This window comes from Cololabis saira, chromosome 20 (assembly GCF_033807715.1).
Source record: "Cololabis saira isolate AMF1-May2022 chromosome 20, fColSai1.1, whole genome shotgun sequence".
NCBI lineage: Eukaryota > Metazoa > Chordata > Actinopteri > Beloniformes > Belonidae > Cololabis > Cololabis saira.
In genome coordinates, this window is record NC_084606.1 from 33,902,700 (window position 1) to 33,919,880 (window position 17,181).

Sequence of the window (17,181 nt, forward strand, 5' to 3'; positions counted from 1 at the left end):
ATGTCATTTCATCAATGAATGTGGTTTTACTGCTATTTCAACATTTAGAGTCATCACCAGAAAAATAACTTATTTGACAATTTTCACCTGTTTCAAGTACATTTTCCCTTGAAATAAGTAGGAAAATCTGCTAGTGGGACAAGATTTATCTTCTTATTACAAGCAAAAAAATCTTGTTCCACTGGCAGATTTTTCTACTTATTTCAAGTGAAAATCTACTTGAAACAGGTGAAAATTGTTGTTTTTTCCAGTGATGAGTCTTGTTTTAAGTGTAATGAGATTTTTTTTACTAAAATGAGACATTTTAACTAGAAATAAGACAAATATTCTTGTTAAGATTGTGAGTTTTTGCAGTGATCCATTTTACTTATCCTGTGAAGGACAGAGTCATATTGATAAGTTCCGAAAAGTGTTTTTTATTGTTGTGTTTTGATGTATTTGATGTAAGCCCAGTGGATATTTAAAGCTTACAGAAGGCTTCATTTAACTGCTGCTATGTCATTCCTGCAGTATTTCTGCAGGTGTTTTGGTCAGTGCTATTATTTGTAATATATTATATTATTTGTAATCAGCACAAATTATCTGTCCCCATATGATAAACTCCACCATCCCCCCTGATTTTCTTTTACAACTCGAGTACTGGCTATAACTACTAAGTAATAGGCAGATTTAGTGATAAACTTTAGATGTAAATTTAAAAAAGAGAGGAAGTGAAATAATTACTTCACTTGTGTTTGTAAGGACAGCGTTATTAAGGTCATTTACGCTCGGACTGAGGGATTCAGTGATTAAATTGCGCCCTCTAGTGGAGGATCAGAGATCACGTTAAATGATGGTTAATGAATGACGTCATCACATCGTCAAGCCATAGAGGTGACTAAATAAATATTAATATTTCGGTATTTTTTACGTAGTCACTGTAACTACCGCGATCCTATGGTTAAAAGGGGAAAAGAAGACTTAAAAAAAATAAAAATAAACAGAAAACCTGCCTGTCCGTGACGTCAGTGTCGCAAACCGCGGGCGAGTGTCGTGATCACTGGCCGCCCAGGAACATGGCGGCGGAGCTGCATCCGCGCAGCGGAAAGCTGATCGGCCTGTCCAACTCCAACCGGACCGCCCGGCGCAACCAGCCAGTGCAGGAGTTCAACCACGGCCTGGTGCTGAGCAAAGAGCCGCTGCGGGACCGGGATGTCTTCACCGTGCGCATCGACAAGAAGGTAAACAAGCTGCGGGCCCGCTGGCCGCGGCCGTGAAGGCAGCAGGAGCTGCGCTCCTAGCGGGGGAAACAGAGGTGAAACAGGACGGAAACCTACCCGCCGGGGGCTGCAGGAGACTAGTCTGCTCCCGAGGAGGAGCTGCTGCTGGAGCTGGTGTCATATCTGCATGGCAGGGTCCGGTTCTCTCTCTAATGGAGCTCAGGGGGGTTTTGTTTACGAGCAGTCGCGGCTTGTCAGCTCCCTGGCAGCGGTTCCTGAACGCACCACTGCTGGTTCCAGTGATGGTTCCATCAGTGGTTCCTGAACGCACCACCGCTGGTTCCAGTGATGGTTCCATCAGTGGTTCCTGAACGCACCATTGCTGGTTCCAGTGATGGTACCAGCAGTGGTGCGTTCAGGAACCACTGCTGGTTCCAGTGATGGTACCAGCAGTGGTGCGTTCAGGAACCAATGATGGTACCAGTGATGGTACCAGCAGTGGTGCGTTCAGGAACCACTGCTGGTTCCAGTGATGGTACCAGCAGTGGTGCGTTCAGGAACCACTGCTGGTTCCAGTGATGGTACCAGTGGTGCGTTCAGGAACCAATGATGGTTCCAGTGATGGTACCAGCAGTGGTGCGTTCAGGAACCAATGATGGTACCAGCAGTGGTGCGTTCAGGAACCAATGATGGTACCAGTGATGGTACCAGCAGTGGTGCCTGAACGCACCACTGCTGGTACCAGTGATGGCGCCTTCAGGAACCACTGCTGATGGTACCAGAGCTGCTTCCCTGGCCCTTGTCCTGCATAATGTCCAGAGTTTGACCCCCTTCATCAGCCAGATTTCAATTTTCAATTTATTTTATTTGTATAGCGTCTAATACAACAGAAGTTGTCTCTAGGATCTTTCCAGACACTCAGAACATAAAACCCCGAGCAATTATTAACAATGGCAGGTAAAAACTCCCCTAGTGGGAGAAAAGCCTTAAGCCAAACAGTGGCAAGAAAAACTCACATTATTACTCATTAATTACTACAAATATTGATTGTTTCGAGGTGATTATAATGTTCAGACTAAGATAAGGGAAATCAAGCCAGGTATCAGTTTCTGACTCCAATCTAAATTATTTCCCATAGTTTATTTATTCATATCACGTTGTTTTGGTTGTCCATGGTCTACAGAGAGGTAATCTGGTTGATCTTATTTTCTTTAATTTATTTTTTCTTTTTTTTTGTGAGAAATCTCTGAGTTCAGCTACGATTTTATTTGTCAAATACAGTGGCTGAGTCCGAAATCCCACACTTCCACCCTAATGAGTATGCAAAATGAGTATGTGAGATTTTTTTAGTGCGTCCGAAACATTAGAACGTACTCAATAGTATGCTCTATCATTACTCATTCCGGAGAAATTTTTTAGTGTGGATTGATGGACACTAGCCGAGCAGAAACTTCCCACAATGCAATGCAGCAGCGTTTGGTTGCTAAGTGATACGTATATGTTATAAGTATAATATTAAGTATAATAATATTATTATATAATAATAATATTATAATGTTCATAAATAATAATATTATATAATGTCATCTGATTTAGGCCAGAATAAACGGGAAATAGCGGAGCGGTGCTGATACTGCTGCTGTTACCATGGTAACAGCTGCTACTGCTGCTGTGACACGTCACTTCCTCCCAACGGCAGGAAGTGACGTGTACGCTCTTAATAGTACGTCCCAATTAATGCATACTACTGATATTTACTCAAAAGTGTGCCGAACTTAAGTATACTTTTTAGTATGGCATTTCAGACGCACCGAGTGTGTTGCACATTTACATCAGCTGTTTAAATGCAAGTCTTCTTATAGTTGTAACTCTCCAAACAAGTGATGCATATTTCTAAATCTTAATGCTTCTGATACGAACACAAACTATAAATAAGATACTTTTATACCATCATGCAAAATTCAATCAAAAAATGCCCTGAAAGATACCACATATAGACCCAATTTGGTGGAATTATTAACATAAATTTGTCCGTGCAGTCATCAAACTGATATATAACTTATTAATGTCTGTTAAAGCCAATATACCTTACTTACATAGGTTGCTGGATGGTGTGCCTTGTTTGAACCTTGGCGATAAGTACGAGTGTATTTGTTTGTTTCTGCGTGGCCTTGTTGGCCATCTGTCCAAGGTTTACCTTGCTTCCTGTTTAATTACAGTTTAGAGCAATGATAGAGGGATGGATGGACGGACGGACGTTTCTTTTACTTTTACTCCCAGTGTTATAGTAAAACCATGACAGCGTCGGTGTGGAAAAAGCTTCTCCGTTTGTAAAGGCTTCCACCTCTGCAGTCTGCCACCCAACAGGGCTCGTCAACAACATGGCAGCTCTGCGGACTGTGCCAATGTCAGCCGGGCCACGCGCATTCTTAAAATGACAGTGTTCCGAGCCAAGACTTGAAGAGAGGCTGTTCAGAGATGCTACCGGGCGGCAGCCGAGCGGCACGTGTGCCAGTAAAGCTAAACATCTTAATGGCACCTGCCCACTTTATGTAAATGATGATGCATCCCTTATGGCACTCTCTGTCTGATAAGAGTCGTCATAAACGGCATCACACTTTATCACGAGCGCTTGAAAATCAATACTTTTTCCATCACGGAGCAGCCACTGGCTCGACTGCAAATCCTGTCTGCTGATGGCCGACAGTCTCCAAGCTACAGGGGAAGTTGGGAAACGAACACAACAGAGGAAATTAAGGAATTTATTGGCGATAAAGGTCACTACAAGTAGAGGACTGATTTGTTTGGGGTGTCTATATAAACCAGGAAGAATAAATGGCCCTGTGGAACATGAAGAGATGCAGCAGAAAGAATATATTTTTGTCGGAAAAACAATGCACAGTTTGTTATTTTTATTTGTACGATCACAATTTTTAAAGCAGTACAAACATTTTTTTTCTTGTTAAAACATTAGCTCCAATTACATTTGAAGGAATATTAATCAGAGTATTTCTGATACCAGTATCGGAAGTACTCTCAGATACTCCCCACACCTGTTGGTAATGGAACATCTGCAGCTGTGGTGGTTTTCCCAGGTGAGAAATACAACTCTAAAGGCCCTGACACAGCAACTGACACCATCTGACAACCGACTGTCGGCCTTCGGGCCGTCGATGAGCGTCGGTGCGTCTGTTGGGCTAGTTTCCCCGGTGTGTCCCGCACGTCGCCACAGGTCGGCCGCCCGTCGGCCGCCCGTCGGCCGCCCGTCGGCAGCTTTTCAGCCGATTCGACATGACAAATCGGCGTCGGCGGTCGGTCAAACAGCTCACTCTGTGATTGGCTGTTCCCAGAATTTCCCAGAAGGCTTTTCGTCGTCATTTGCGGACTGAATAAAAAAAAAAAAACATGGCGGACATTTCTTATTTTTTTAGTGAATAAAATCAATATTTTGAGTTAGTTTCTGCATAAATATGCGTTTTGATTACATTTTTAGCGAGAAATATATATTTTACTTTCATAACATTCACTCAGTGAATGTATATAATCACTAGCTTTCCCGTTGTTGCGAAGTCTTTTTCAAACCTCGCCAGAATAAACGCTGATTTATGGTTCTGCGTTACACCAACGCAGAGCCTACGGCGTAGGTTACGCGGCAACGCGCGGCGTACGCCGTACCCTACGCCGTAGGCTCTGTGTCGATTTAACGTGGAACCATAAATCAGCTCCCGAGCCGGCAGGCAGAAATCCCGAAATTTTCGGAGCAAATTTCTTAACAGGCGTAGCTACAACTGTTAGATTTCATCTATTATCAGCCAGCAGTAATTCTCCACAGAGCTGCAGGTTTCTCCCCGGGACGACGGCAGGTTGACCTGGCGATCACGTCTGTACGTGAGCTGCTGCTGCTGCGCCCCGGACCGGCGGCTCTTCTCCGAAAACATCACAGCAAATTGAAACGCAGACTGAGCAAAACGTACGTGCTAGTCGGCCGTTGGGTGTCGTCTTTGCGGTGTGTCTAGTGCTTCTTTTTGAGCCCGACCCAGCCCGACACAGGCGACGCGAGGCGACACAGCGGTCGGCCGACAGCGGGCAACGTCGGGTTGATGTGTCCTCGGCTTAAAACTGCTCTGTTTTTAATAGTTTCTTTTTCCGATGTTAATTCAGCAAAAAAATGTGTTATCTACATCTTCAAAACAATGGTGCCGCTCAGGTTGGGTTGGTACGGTACAGTACAGTCTGGAACAACAGAACTGATCAGGCTTGTGTTTCCACCACCAGGAGTGTTTGAGGGACGACTGTAGCTTAACAGCGTGACATCAGACCCATGGGACATGGTGTTTCTAGTCAGTAAACGTAAGGAAGAAGAGGGTGACGTCCAAGGGCATCCATTCTTTCTTATTGGCGAGTAGAAGCTGAAGTTTGTTTGAGAAAAAACTTCAAATTTGTGCGTTTTGTATTTATCCACGTCACAGGGAGGACACGGTTCTCTGACAGCGTTTCTAGATCCATTCCACGTGTACCGTAGCATTGGTTTTGGTTTTGGTACTCCAGCGGAACGGTCCCAAAAGCCGTCACAGTTACAGTGCACAAGGTTTAACCGTGGAAACGGATATTTGTGTACCAACTGCACTGCTTGGTGCAAACAGACTCTTTGATTAGTTTTAGAAAGTGTTGTCTAGCTGTTGTGGTCTGGAAAAAAACAAAAAAAAAACCAAAAGTTTCAAATCCAGCATGTTTAAATGGTAATGTTGGTTTTAAAAGATGAGAGGCTGTTAACGGTATTATAGTTTCATGCTGATGCTGCTACATGGAACATTTTACCGTTATGAACTGTTAGGGGGTAAAAAAGCTTTTGTGAATTAAACATATTATATGGACCATAATGCATCTCTGAAGTAGATAACGTATCAGTAGTTGAATCTTTAAAGGAGTGCAGTGCTCTCTCGTGGCTCACTTCAACAGCTGATTTATTTCTATTGGACATCAGTTGTGTTATTAAATCCTTAATTAACTTGCAAATGATGCAAAACTGTGTAAACTATTTCAGTCCTAGCTGTGGCATCTTATTGAATTAAGGGCTTAGAGCTCAGCCTCAGCTTAGCCTTGTTTCTCATACGTTCCTCGTAAATTAATGTGAGTAATATGAGTTTTTCATCATTTTTAAAAGCTGCTCAGCTCAGTGACTCTTCTTGACATCATCCAGTTGTCTGAGCAGGGAGAGTGAGAGGCTGAGAAGCAAACACCCACAGGCAGGTTGCATAAAGGAGGGAGGGAAGGAGATGTGTGTCTGTCCTCCACACGGTGGCACGGTCTTCTACTACTAAATCTGTTAACCCAGATTCATGGGCGGTCGTAGCACAGTGCCTTACATCGCTGCTGGCAGGGTAGCCGAGGAGCAACGGATGAAGGAGAGGAGGCTGGCTGCATTTGTGAAATAATACCACCCTGGAGAAATCATTCAGATGCAAGAAGATGCGTGCAAACATCTCAGGAGCTGCTTGGACTTCAGCGTCCCTTTTTGAAGGCTTCGGTGGTTACAGACGGATCGTGTAACGAGTTTTATCTAATTCCTTCGTAGTTTTTCATCTGATGCCCCTTTCTTATGGCAGAGTGCAGCGAGCCACGAGATCAACTATCAGTGGTGGGACATGAACTCTCGGTCCCCGCGTTGCCGAAGGGTCCCTGAGCAAGATCTTGTGAATCTCGACTCTGCAGCCTCTCGTCCACAATCCTGGATCTTAAACAGCTATGATGAGAAAATAGTTCATCCTTGGAAATCAATAGAGTATCACATAGTTGTCGGCTCATGGTGACCTCAGTGTTTCTGGGAGAGAAATGGATCTTGTGCTGCTCGTAAGGTGATACGAGTCCAATGTTGTGCAAACGCATCAAATATTTTCCTGTGAAACAGCTTTGTGATGGAGGAAACGGAGTCTGGTGGAATTTTGGTGGAAGATTTGATCCTTGAGGTGAAGATTGCATGTTTTTTTTGTGAGCACTGGTTCATTAATCGCGTACAGTAAAGCACTTGGGCAGCTTTTTTCTTTTGTAAAGTTATAGATATCTCTTGCACACCAACTTGTGCCTGCAGCCTTCATTGGTGTTTCATAAATCATATTTCAAAATGATTATCTTAATGAGCTTTATTAGAATAGAATGGGTGATATTTTACCGTTCCACGATTAACCGTCAAAAAAATTCCCGAAGGAAGGAAGGAAGGAAGGAAGGAAGGAAGGAAGGAAGGAAGGAAGGAAGGAAGCAAGGAAGCAAGGAAGCAAGGAAGGAAGCAAGGAAGCAAGGAAGGAAGGAAGGAAGGAAGGAAGGAAGGAAAAAGATTCCCGTTGATGACGTTTTTGTGTAACAAACATGGCGGAAGGCGGATCTGAGAGCGAGATTTATACTGTAGATGGAGTTGAATTGGTATTTCTTTTTTTATCGTTATCAGGATAAATGCCAGAAATTATCATGATAAATTCTTTAGTCCATACCGCCCATTAGTGAATGAATGAATTCGATATTCATAATTTTATTAATAATCTGTATCGGCCCCCCCCCCCCCCCCAAAAAAAAATCGAAAAAAAAAAATTTTTTAAAGAAAAATTAAGAAATTTACTGAAATACTGCATTTTCTTTTTGTATTAAGAATGTTCAACATGCTCAAACTTAAGTAAACTTAAGTAAATATTTGCACTTAAAAAAACAACGTGTGTAGCCATTTTCACAACCTGTACTGTTTGGTTGTTTGTCATGTGTACTAGTTAGCTTACTGTTTCTACCTCCAAGTAGGCACTTGCTGTGGTTTGGGTCTGGGAATTGGGAGTATTGTGCCTGACTGTTCTAAAATTGAGGCTGTTATTCCTCTTAATTTGTTATTTTTTATAGGCAGCTTTTTTATTTTATGTAAAGAGAAAATTCACTTAATGTTATTTTTAATAACTGAAATGCTGCTTGTTTTGTTTGATGTTCCATAATTTGCACTTTTGATGTGTGAGCCGTGCAAAGTGAATATTGCTGTCCTTCCTAGTTAAAGCAATAAATTGCTCACCATTCATTTAAATGAATTCTTGTATTGAAATTTGTTTTCTCCCAAAAAGGTAAAAAAGGGTAATAATCGTATCGGCTGATATCGGCTATCGGTCTTTTTGATTTCCCCCTAATCTGTGATCGAAATAATCGAAAAAAAGGCTGATCGGTCGGACACTACCGCCCATCTCTATAGTACATAGATGTCCTGCAGGTTTTAGATGTTTCCCTGTTTCAACACACCTGATTCTAATCAAGCGTCATCATCAGCAGCTCATCAAGGTCTGGAAAGTGTTAAAGACACGTGTGTGTGGAAGCAGGGAAACATCTTAAACCTGCAGGACCCGCTATGTGGACCCCTGTTTATACCAATGCTATTATTTAATCACATTTGGCTGTGATGGCATCAGGACGTCTTGCTTTTAGTCTTACTACTTGCTCGGTCTAAATATAGAACAGGATCAATGCATTTGTAATTTCCCAATTTGGAAGGGTGGATGCTGATGTTACAGAAGTGATGATACAGCGGCTGTACTTTGGTCTTTAAAGAGCCCAACTGCTGACGAGTAATTGAATTTATTTATTTTTTTCTGCTCCTTGCTTTTACCAACAGTCACTGCAAGTAATTCTGGCAGCTAATCGTTAACACAGATACACATTTTCTATTTTTTGCTGCATTCAGTGTCCTTTTTTTGTTTTCAAAGGCGTGCATAGTGCTCCCTGGGCAGGCAGAATCGCTAAAAATAACTTTGTTTGGATCTCGCTGCAGTTTTTAGCTCAGACCTACAACATTTTAACTCCAGCTCCCACATCAGAGCGTTAACACGTCCACACGAGTCCTTTCATGATCACAGCGGCAGCTGCTGACAGCTGATTTTTCTTTCTTTTCATTTTTCTGTTGTCTCTCCCTGGATGTATTATTGATGCGTGTTTTCAGTATACAGGGCTGTCTCAGAAAATTAGAATATTGTGATTTTCTGTAATGCAATTACAAAAACGTCATACATTTTGGATTCATTACAAATCAACTGAAATATTGCAAGCCTTTTATTATTTTAATAAGATAAGATAAGATAAGATATTCCTTTATTAGTCCCAAATTCCCATTATAATAATATAATAATATTATAATATATTATTATTATATTATAATAATAATATAATATTAAAATAATAATAATAATCGTACTATTAATTATTAATAATAATATTGCTGATCATGGCTTACAGCTTAAGAAAACTCAAATATCCTATCTCAAAAAATTAGAATATTCTGGGAATCTTAATCTTAAACTGTAAGCCATAATCAGGAATATTAAAATAATAAAAGGCTTGCAATATTTCAGTTGATTTGTAATGAATCCAGAATGTATGACCTTTTTGTTTTTTTAATTGCATTACAGAAAATAAATAACTTTATCACAATATTCTAATTTTCTGAGACAGTCCTGTATTGTATTCATATTCATAAATAACAGTGTTTTGGGTTTTTAAACATTTTTTTTTGGACCTGATTTCTTGATATTCTAATGAAACGTCTGTGAGATGATCTCAGACACACAAGGCTTATTCAGCTATGTCTTTATATCTCAGTTCAGAGCTGCTGGTTTTAGGGATTAGCAGCTCCATCTTGGTTAAGGCCTGGATTATTTAGAAACGGCACTAGCACAGCGGCCAGCTGGTGTTCACTTTTAACTGGCTGTTAGGATAACGCCGATACGAGTGTTGCCGGAGGAAGGACGGACTAGAGAAAGAATGAGAGTTGCAGGAACGAAGAGGGAACTGTGAGTATAAGACTCGGGTCTGATAACTTCAGGTTTGTGAAGGAGCTCTGTTTCCAAGGCAACTGGTTCAGTGTTTACTTTCAGCGTAGAAATGATCATCCTGGTGGATACTTTTTGTGCCTCGTGTCTCTTAGGTGTGCTGGTAAACTTTACAGTGAGCAGCAGCCGGAGTTGAGTCTGGTTTTGAACGTCTACCTCAGGGGTCGTCAACCCAAAATGTTGAAAGAGCCATATTGGACCAAAAACACAAAAAACAAATATGTCTGGAGCTGCAAAAAATGAAAAGTCTTGTATAAGCCTTAGAATGAAGGCAAGTGTCGAAAGTCGAAATGTCGAGAAAAAAGTCGAAATGTCGAGTAAAAAGTCTGAATTTTCGAGAAAAAAGTCGAAATTTCAAGAAAAAAGTTGAAATGTCAAGATTAATGTTGAAGTACAATCTTGAGAAAAAAGTCGAAACGTTGAGAAAAATGTCAAAATTTCGGGAAAAAAGTTGAAATGTTGAGATTAAAAAGGAAAGGAAAAAGGAAGAAAAAAGAAGAAAAAAAGGTAAAAAAAAGAAGAAGAAAAAAAAGGTTAAAATTTTTTGAAAAAGCTCCAGGAGCCACTAGGGCGGCGCTAAAGAGCCGCATGCGGCTATAGAGCATGCGGGTTGCCGACCCCTGGTCTACCTGGTGTGAGAGCTTCACGCACTGCTGAGTCCGCAATTTGCTCGCCAGACCATCATCTTACGGTGAAAGTCGTTGAACTAAATGGGTATTTTGTGGTTCTCACTTGGAGGATTGACGTTTGGATGGTTTCAACAAAGTGAAGGGGGTTATGGTGTGTTGAAATGTTAGTTGATAGTCATTTATTATTTACTATTATGAAAAACAGTTTTTTCTTGCTTTTACATATATAAAGTGGTCTCCCCTCAGCAACTCAGAGAAGGAGGAAAGCAACTAAATTCTGCAGTGTCTGTACAGCCGCCCGGATGAGCCGTCCAGTGTGATGTGGATCTACGAGCCAATAAGATTCTGCTCCCGTCGTTACGTAACGACGGGAGCGATGCGTGAAACCACGCCCACAACTTACTCCACCGGCCGGAGCTTCTGACATTTTTTGGTAGCGGTGTATCGCGTCATTCAGGCAGCCAATCAGCACAGAGCCTCATTATCATAGCCCCGCCCACTCAGAATCCTGCATAGATAATGAGGTTAGAGCATGGGAAGTTAAAGACATGGCTCAGAGGCTGAATTTCTAATTTATTTAGCAAAAACAATCAAAAGCTTGTTTTTAAGACATTCAAGGCCTGTTTAAAATAGGTATTAGATGCCATAATAGGTCCTAGGAATGGGCGATATTTTACCGTTCACGATTTACCGTCAAAAAAATTCCCCACAATAAGAATTTATCATCTCGCTGTAAAAACGATAAATTCCCGTTGATTACGTTTTTTTGTAAAGCTGATTTATGGTTCTGTGTTAAATCCACGCACAACGTACGTGAAGGAAGGAAGGAAGGAAGGAAGGAAGGAAGGAAGGAAGGAAGGAAGGAAGGAAGGAAGGAAGGAAGGAAGGAAGGAAGGAAGGAAGGAAGGAAGGAAGGAAGGAAGGAAGGAAGGAAGGAAGGAAGGAAGGAAGGAAGGAAGGAAGGAAGGAAGGAAGGAAGGAAGGAAGGAAGGAAGGAAGGAAGGAAGGAAGGAAGGAAGGAAGGAAGGAAGGAAGGAAGGAAGGAAGGAAGGATAAATTCCCGTTGATACGTGTTTGTGTAACAAACATGGCGGATCTGAGTCATTCCAGTTTTTCAGTACAGATGTAACTCATTTAATTGGTTTTTATTAATTCAATTTAATTGGTGTAGTTTAGTAGCATTTAGTATCTTTTAGAGCAGTGATTTGGGGGCTCCAAAGACTGAATGTGGTGATAGATTTATAGTTACAAAGGTGGAGTTGAATTGGTATTTTTTCTATCGTCATTTTTATCGTTATCGGGATAAATGCCAGAAATGATCGTGATAAATGTATTAGTCCATACCGCCCATCCCTAATAGGTCCCCTTTAAGGCTCCTGAAAAATTGCTCTCAAGCACATTTTTTTAACGTGATCCCTTTTGAAATATTAGATGCTCATTGGTGACATAAATCACATACATCTGTCCTTTTTTCCTGCCAGGTGAACTCGTGGAGCGGTTCAATAGAAATTGGCGTGACAGCGTTGGACCCCGCGGGCCTGGATTTCCCCAGCAGCGCCACGGGCCTTAAAGGGGGCTCCTGGATCGTGTCGGGCTGCTCCGTGCTGCGAGACGGCCGCTCCGTGTTGGAGGAGTACGGCCGCGACCTTGACCAGCTAGCAGAGGGCGACCGCGTGGGCATCCAGCGCAGCTCGCGCGGGGAGCTGCACCTCTGGGTGAATGGGCAGGACTGCGGAGCCGCCGCCAGCGGCCTGCCGCACAAACTCTGGGCCGTGGTCGATCTCTACGGCAAGTGCACTCAAGTGACGGTGGTCAGCTGTGAGCCGCCGCCGCCGGCCTCTGCAGAGAGGGAGAGAGAGACAATAGAGCAGGACGAGGAGGAGGAGGAGGACGACGAGGAGGAGGAGGAAGAGGAGGAGGAAGAAGTCATAGTACACGGAGGTCGGGAAGATGGGGGGATTGCAGCGCTGATGAATGTGGCAGCAATGAATGAAATGATGAATGGCGTCGAAGGTAAGGATCCTTGTAGCACCCTATTAAGCCTGTGTTGAAAAAAATCGATTTTCTGATTCTAAATCGATTCTCACATTAATTCCTAAAAATTGATTTGTATGTCTAAAGATCGAATTTTTTTTTTTTGATGAAATTTTTTTTTTTTTTTTTTTTTTTTTTTTTTTTTTTTTCATCATTACATTTTTGCCTGGTGAACTTTAATCCCAGTAGTCCCAGTAGTTTTGAAAACTCCTGAACTAAATGAACTTTTCTTTAGAGAAAATGCTGGACATTTCATCTTAAATTTCTAAATGTTATTAGTTCAATGAAGTTCATATTATCTATATTTACTATAGCTTGTTTGGTTTCTCTGTTATCGGACACGGTTTGTCATGAAATACCTGAAAAATGCCGGGTGCTTCATGGCAAGCTGTGTGTCTGGTGACAGAATAAATCAGACAAGCTAAAATAATTTGTTCACTGCTTGAGCTGTTGCAATTTCTTTCTTTTTTTGCACTTTAAATGGATATTGAAATGCCTATTTGAGTTATTTATTTCTTAGTTATTTCACAATAATTATTGTGAAATTATTATTTCAATAGTTATTTTACAGTCATATAATCCAGGCAACACTAACCCAAATCAATATCAAATCGAATCAAATGGTGATAATCGATTCTGAATCTTAAGAATCGGAATCGAATTGATTCTTGACATTTGAATCGATCCCCAGCTCTACACCCTATAATGTAATAATTTCCTGAAAATGTAATAACACCTGAAAATGTAATCAAATTTGCACTTAACTCAATCAAACATGTAATAAAACCCAATAATGAAATAACTTCCCCAATAATGTAATAAAATATCCTGACAGATATTGTAATAACATTTTTACCGATAATGTAATACCTTATTACATTATTGGGAATTTATTACTTGGTACTCAAAGTCTGCAATTTAACCCAATAGTCATTCTGGTGTTTCAATCCAGCGTATATAACATTCTTAGATACTTAAAACACAAAATGTAGAACTCAGGACTGAAAATGAACATAGCCTATATATTACATTATCTGTCAAGTATTACATTATCAGTTTTGGGAGAAAAAAAAAGACCCACCTGAAAATGTAATAAATTCCCAATAATGTAATAAGGTATTACATTATCGGTAAAAATGTTATTACAATATCAGTCAGGATATTTTATTACATTATTGGTGAAGTTATTACATTATTGGATTTTATTACATTTTTGAGTTAAGTGCAAATTTTATCACATTTTCAGGCGTTATTACATTTTCAGGAAATTAGTACATTATAGGGTGCTACAATCCTTTTCAATCCTGTTAGTTTTTGTTTATTCAAAATCTTTGTCTGGGAGTTTTACATTTGTTTCCATCTCATTTTGACTCTACCAGTGCCTGACCTTAGCTGCAATCACAGCAGACCCGACAAGTTCCCCAACAACCTTGAACCCGAGACCGGTAAGAAGAGCCGTCCCAGATATTACGATAGGCAGCATGAGCGGCACCGCTAACGATTCTTCCTGCCCCGTCTCTCCCAGTTCTGACGGAGCACCAGCTCTTCGACGTCTTCAACAATGCAATAGTATCCTTTTATCGCTCCGAGGATGAGGGCGGAGGGGAAGACGGCGGAGGAGGAGGCGGCGGCGGCGTGGAAGGAGGAGGAGAAGGAGGAACTTTGGGAACTGATTCCTCCCCCAGAAACGGCAGGGGGGGCAGCACTGGAGGAGGAGCAACAAACGGGGACAACGTCTCAGGAGAAGGAGGAGGAGGAGGAGAGGCAGTAGGAGGAGGAGGGGGTGGTACTGGTGGAGATGGGGGGAATTCAAACAGCCCCGCTGGGAACGGAGGGGTGGGACTGGGACCTGGGACAGGGGGCATGACCACCAACGATGCCCTGCTGTTCCACGAAAAGTGCGGCACGCTGATCAAACTGAGCAACAACAACAAAACGGCGGAGCGACGAAGACCGCTGGACGAGTTCAACAACGGCGTCGTGATGACAAACCGGCCGCTTCGACACAACGAAATGTTTGAGGTATTTGCACCATTTCACTTCGCCGCCCGTTCATCCAGAAACGCAGATTCATGACAGTAATTGGTATTTTGAGAAAAAAGTTTGTCCTTTTGTTCTTCCTTCCTCTCATTTAACTCTATTATAGCTTAATCTTCCCTCATCTTAATTACTGCAACATTGTTTGTGCTTCGACACATTCAACATATATTGATAAATTATTGATAATTCAAAAAAGGTTTCTGAGAATGATATCACACGCAAACAGATATGAGCCATCTGCTCCCCTTTTCATTAAATATTCATTATTATCCGTCAATAAAATTAACATTTTTCAAACATGTTTATTTACGTTCAAAATTGAAAATTATATACAAGATCTTCCTTCTTCTTTTCATAATTTCTTTTGTGTTAATTCCGATATTCATTCTTGTGCCACAAGGCACAAAGATGATTTTAATTGACCGTTTTGTAGAACATGGAAACATCAATCTTTCATCATTTACAGAGGCCCCCACTTGTGGAATTCACTCAATAAATCTCTTAAATCATCACCATCCTTGCCAATATTCAAAAAACATTTAAAGAACTTTCTTATTGTTTCATCTTTGTAATGTTCATTATTTGATCTGAGTTACATTTTCTTTTGTGTTTTTTTTGTTTTTTTACTCCCCCGTGTGTAGCTTTTGTTTTTGTTTTTTAGTCATATATGGAAAGGATTCTATATAAACCACCAGGCGTCTTCCTTTCCTTGCATATTATTTCATTGTTTTTCATTTTTTGTTTAATTTGTCTTATTTTGCTAAATAAATAAACTAAAACTAAACTAATTGTCGGTTAAAGTGAGCGTGCACGGGGGTTTGGACTGACGACCTAATCGGGGACTTCTCTATATTCAGATCCGCATCGATAAGCTGGTTGACAAGTGGTCGGGCTCCATCGAGATCGGCGTGACCACACACAACCCCAACAACCTGGACTATCCTGCAACAATGACCAATCTGCGCTCAGGTGACCTACGTCTGAAAACACAGAGAGCTTGTGTTAAACAAAACCTCAAACGAGGCTAAATGATGTTTCTCCGGCTTCCTTACCAGGTACAATCATGATGAGTGGCTGTGGGATACTAACAAACGGGAAAGGGACCCGCAGGGAATACTGTGAATTCAGCCTGGATGAACTTCAGGTCAGTGGCTGAGCAGACACACGCGTCGCAGTTTGTCCCGGACTGTGGACTAATTGCGTTTTTATGTTTTTTTTGTCGTCCAATCGTAGGAAGGGGATCACATCGGGTTAATGCGAAAAGCCAGCGGTGCGCTCCACTTCTACATCAACGGCATCGATCAAGGTGAGGTGCATCGTCCTGGGGTCTAACGTGTGTGTGCTGTGTACATTTGTGAGGGACGAAGAAGCAACTAACCCAGGGATATTCAACTGGATTAGACAGGGGGCCACATCTGCAAAAGACTGTATGGAGAGGGCCGCACTGCGTGGCGGAAAATTTGGGGGTTTTCAAAGTGTATTTTGCACTCAAAGATGAAGATTTATGTATATATAATACATTTGTGCACAGGAATGAACAGGAGAATATCTTGTCTAGTTTACATAATAATTATGTATTGATTGTCTCCAGATTTAGTCATTGTGAATGTTAAATATAATATTCAGATAAAGAAATATTATTTTGAATGCAAGTTCATTTTGAAACCATGCATTGTGCAAACTTAATGAAGTTGATATTGACCTACTTTTAATAAAACACGCCATAATGACAAAGCACCGCTTTCCACCAAGATTTCCTTATTTGAATATTATATTAAGTATTGAGCACAAGCATTTCAGTCCATAGTAGCCAGTTTGATGTTATAAATAAGGAACGAAAATATTAACCATAAGCTCCTTTATTTATGACACATCTGTGCATTATATCAGCAAAACAAAACAATCACATGAAATTATAGGAGGTTTAGAAGTCCGTCTGAAATGCAAAGTCATTCCTCATTAAGAGATTCAAATGAAAAAGATTTCAGGTCAATCCTAGAAGCCTAATGATGTAAACAAGTCCTCTATAAACGGAGGTTAATAACAAATAATGTGACAAACATTATCACTGTGCAACACTGGCAAAAAATCTGAAGTAGTAAAAAACATCTCTAGCAGAGATTAACATGCACAAACACTGTCCAATGAATCATTAACCAACTGAAAAGGCTATCAAGCATCTGAAACTTTTATTAATTAACAAAATGCGATATGTAAACCATGTTAGTTTCGCTTGCCGGCCGGAAGTGACGCCGGCTGCCGACGATCGGGCGGCCGATCGATCGGGACAACACTACTTCCCCCCCCTTTTTTTTTTTAAATATGACCAGGGGCCACATAAAAGCTTCTGGCGGGCCGCAAGTTGAATATCCCTGAACTAACCAATCAGCACGCAGAAAGATTGGATGCCGTCATTAATGTTGCACCATTGAAGTA

General features: G+C 41.2%; 1 protein-coding gene across 1 annotated transcript in view; it reads left to right on the forward strand.

The window, feature by feature from the left end:
- The first annotated feature begins 1,052 nt into the window (after positions 1 to 1,052).
- neurl4 (neuralized E3 ubiquitin protein ligase 4) overlaps positions 1,053 to 17,181 on the forward strand; it is a 41,425-nt gene continuing 25,296 nt past the window's right edge. Inside the window, exons 1-7 of the mRNA XM_061709570.1 lie at positions 1,053 to 1,220; positions 12,153 to 12,684; positions 14,085 to 14,150; positions 14,231 to 14,727; positions 15,603 to 15,714; positions 15,801 to 15,889; positions 15,979 to 16,051. Of these exons, the coding sequence (XP_061565554.1) occupies positions 1,056 to 1,220; positions 12,153 to 12,684; positions 14,085 to 14,150; positions 14,231 to 14,727; positions 15,603 to 15,714; positions 15,801 to 15,889; positions 15,979 to 16,051 (1,534 nt within the window). The 5' untranslated portion in view covers positions 1,053 to 1,055. The remainder of the gene's footprint in view (positions 1,221 to 12,152; positions 12,685 to 14,084; positions 14,151 to 14,230; positions 14,728 to 15,602; positions 15,715 to 15,800; positions 15,890 to 15,978; positions 16,052 to 17,181) is intronic.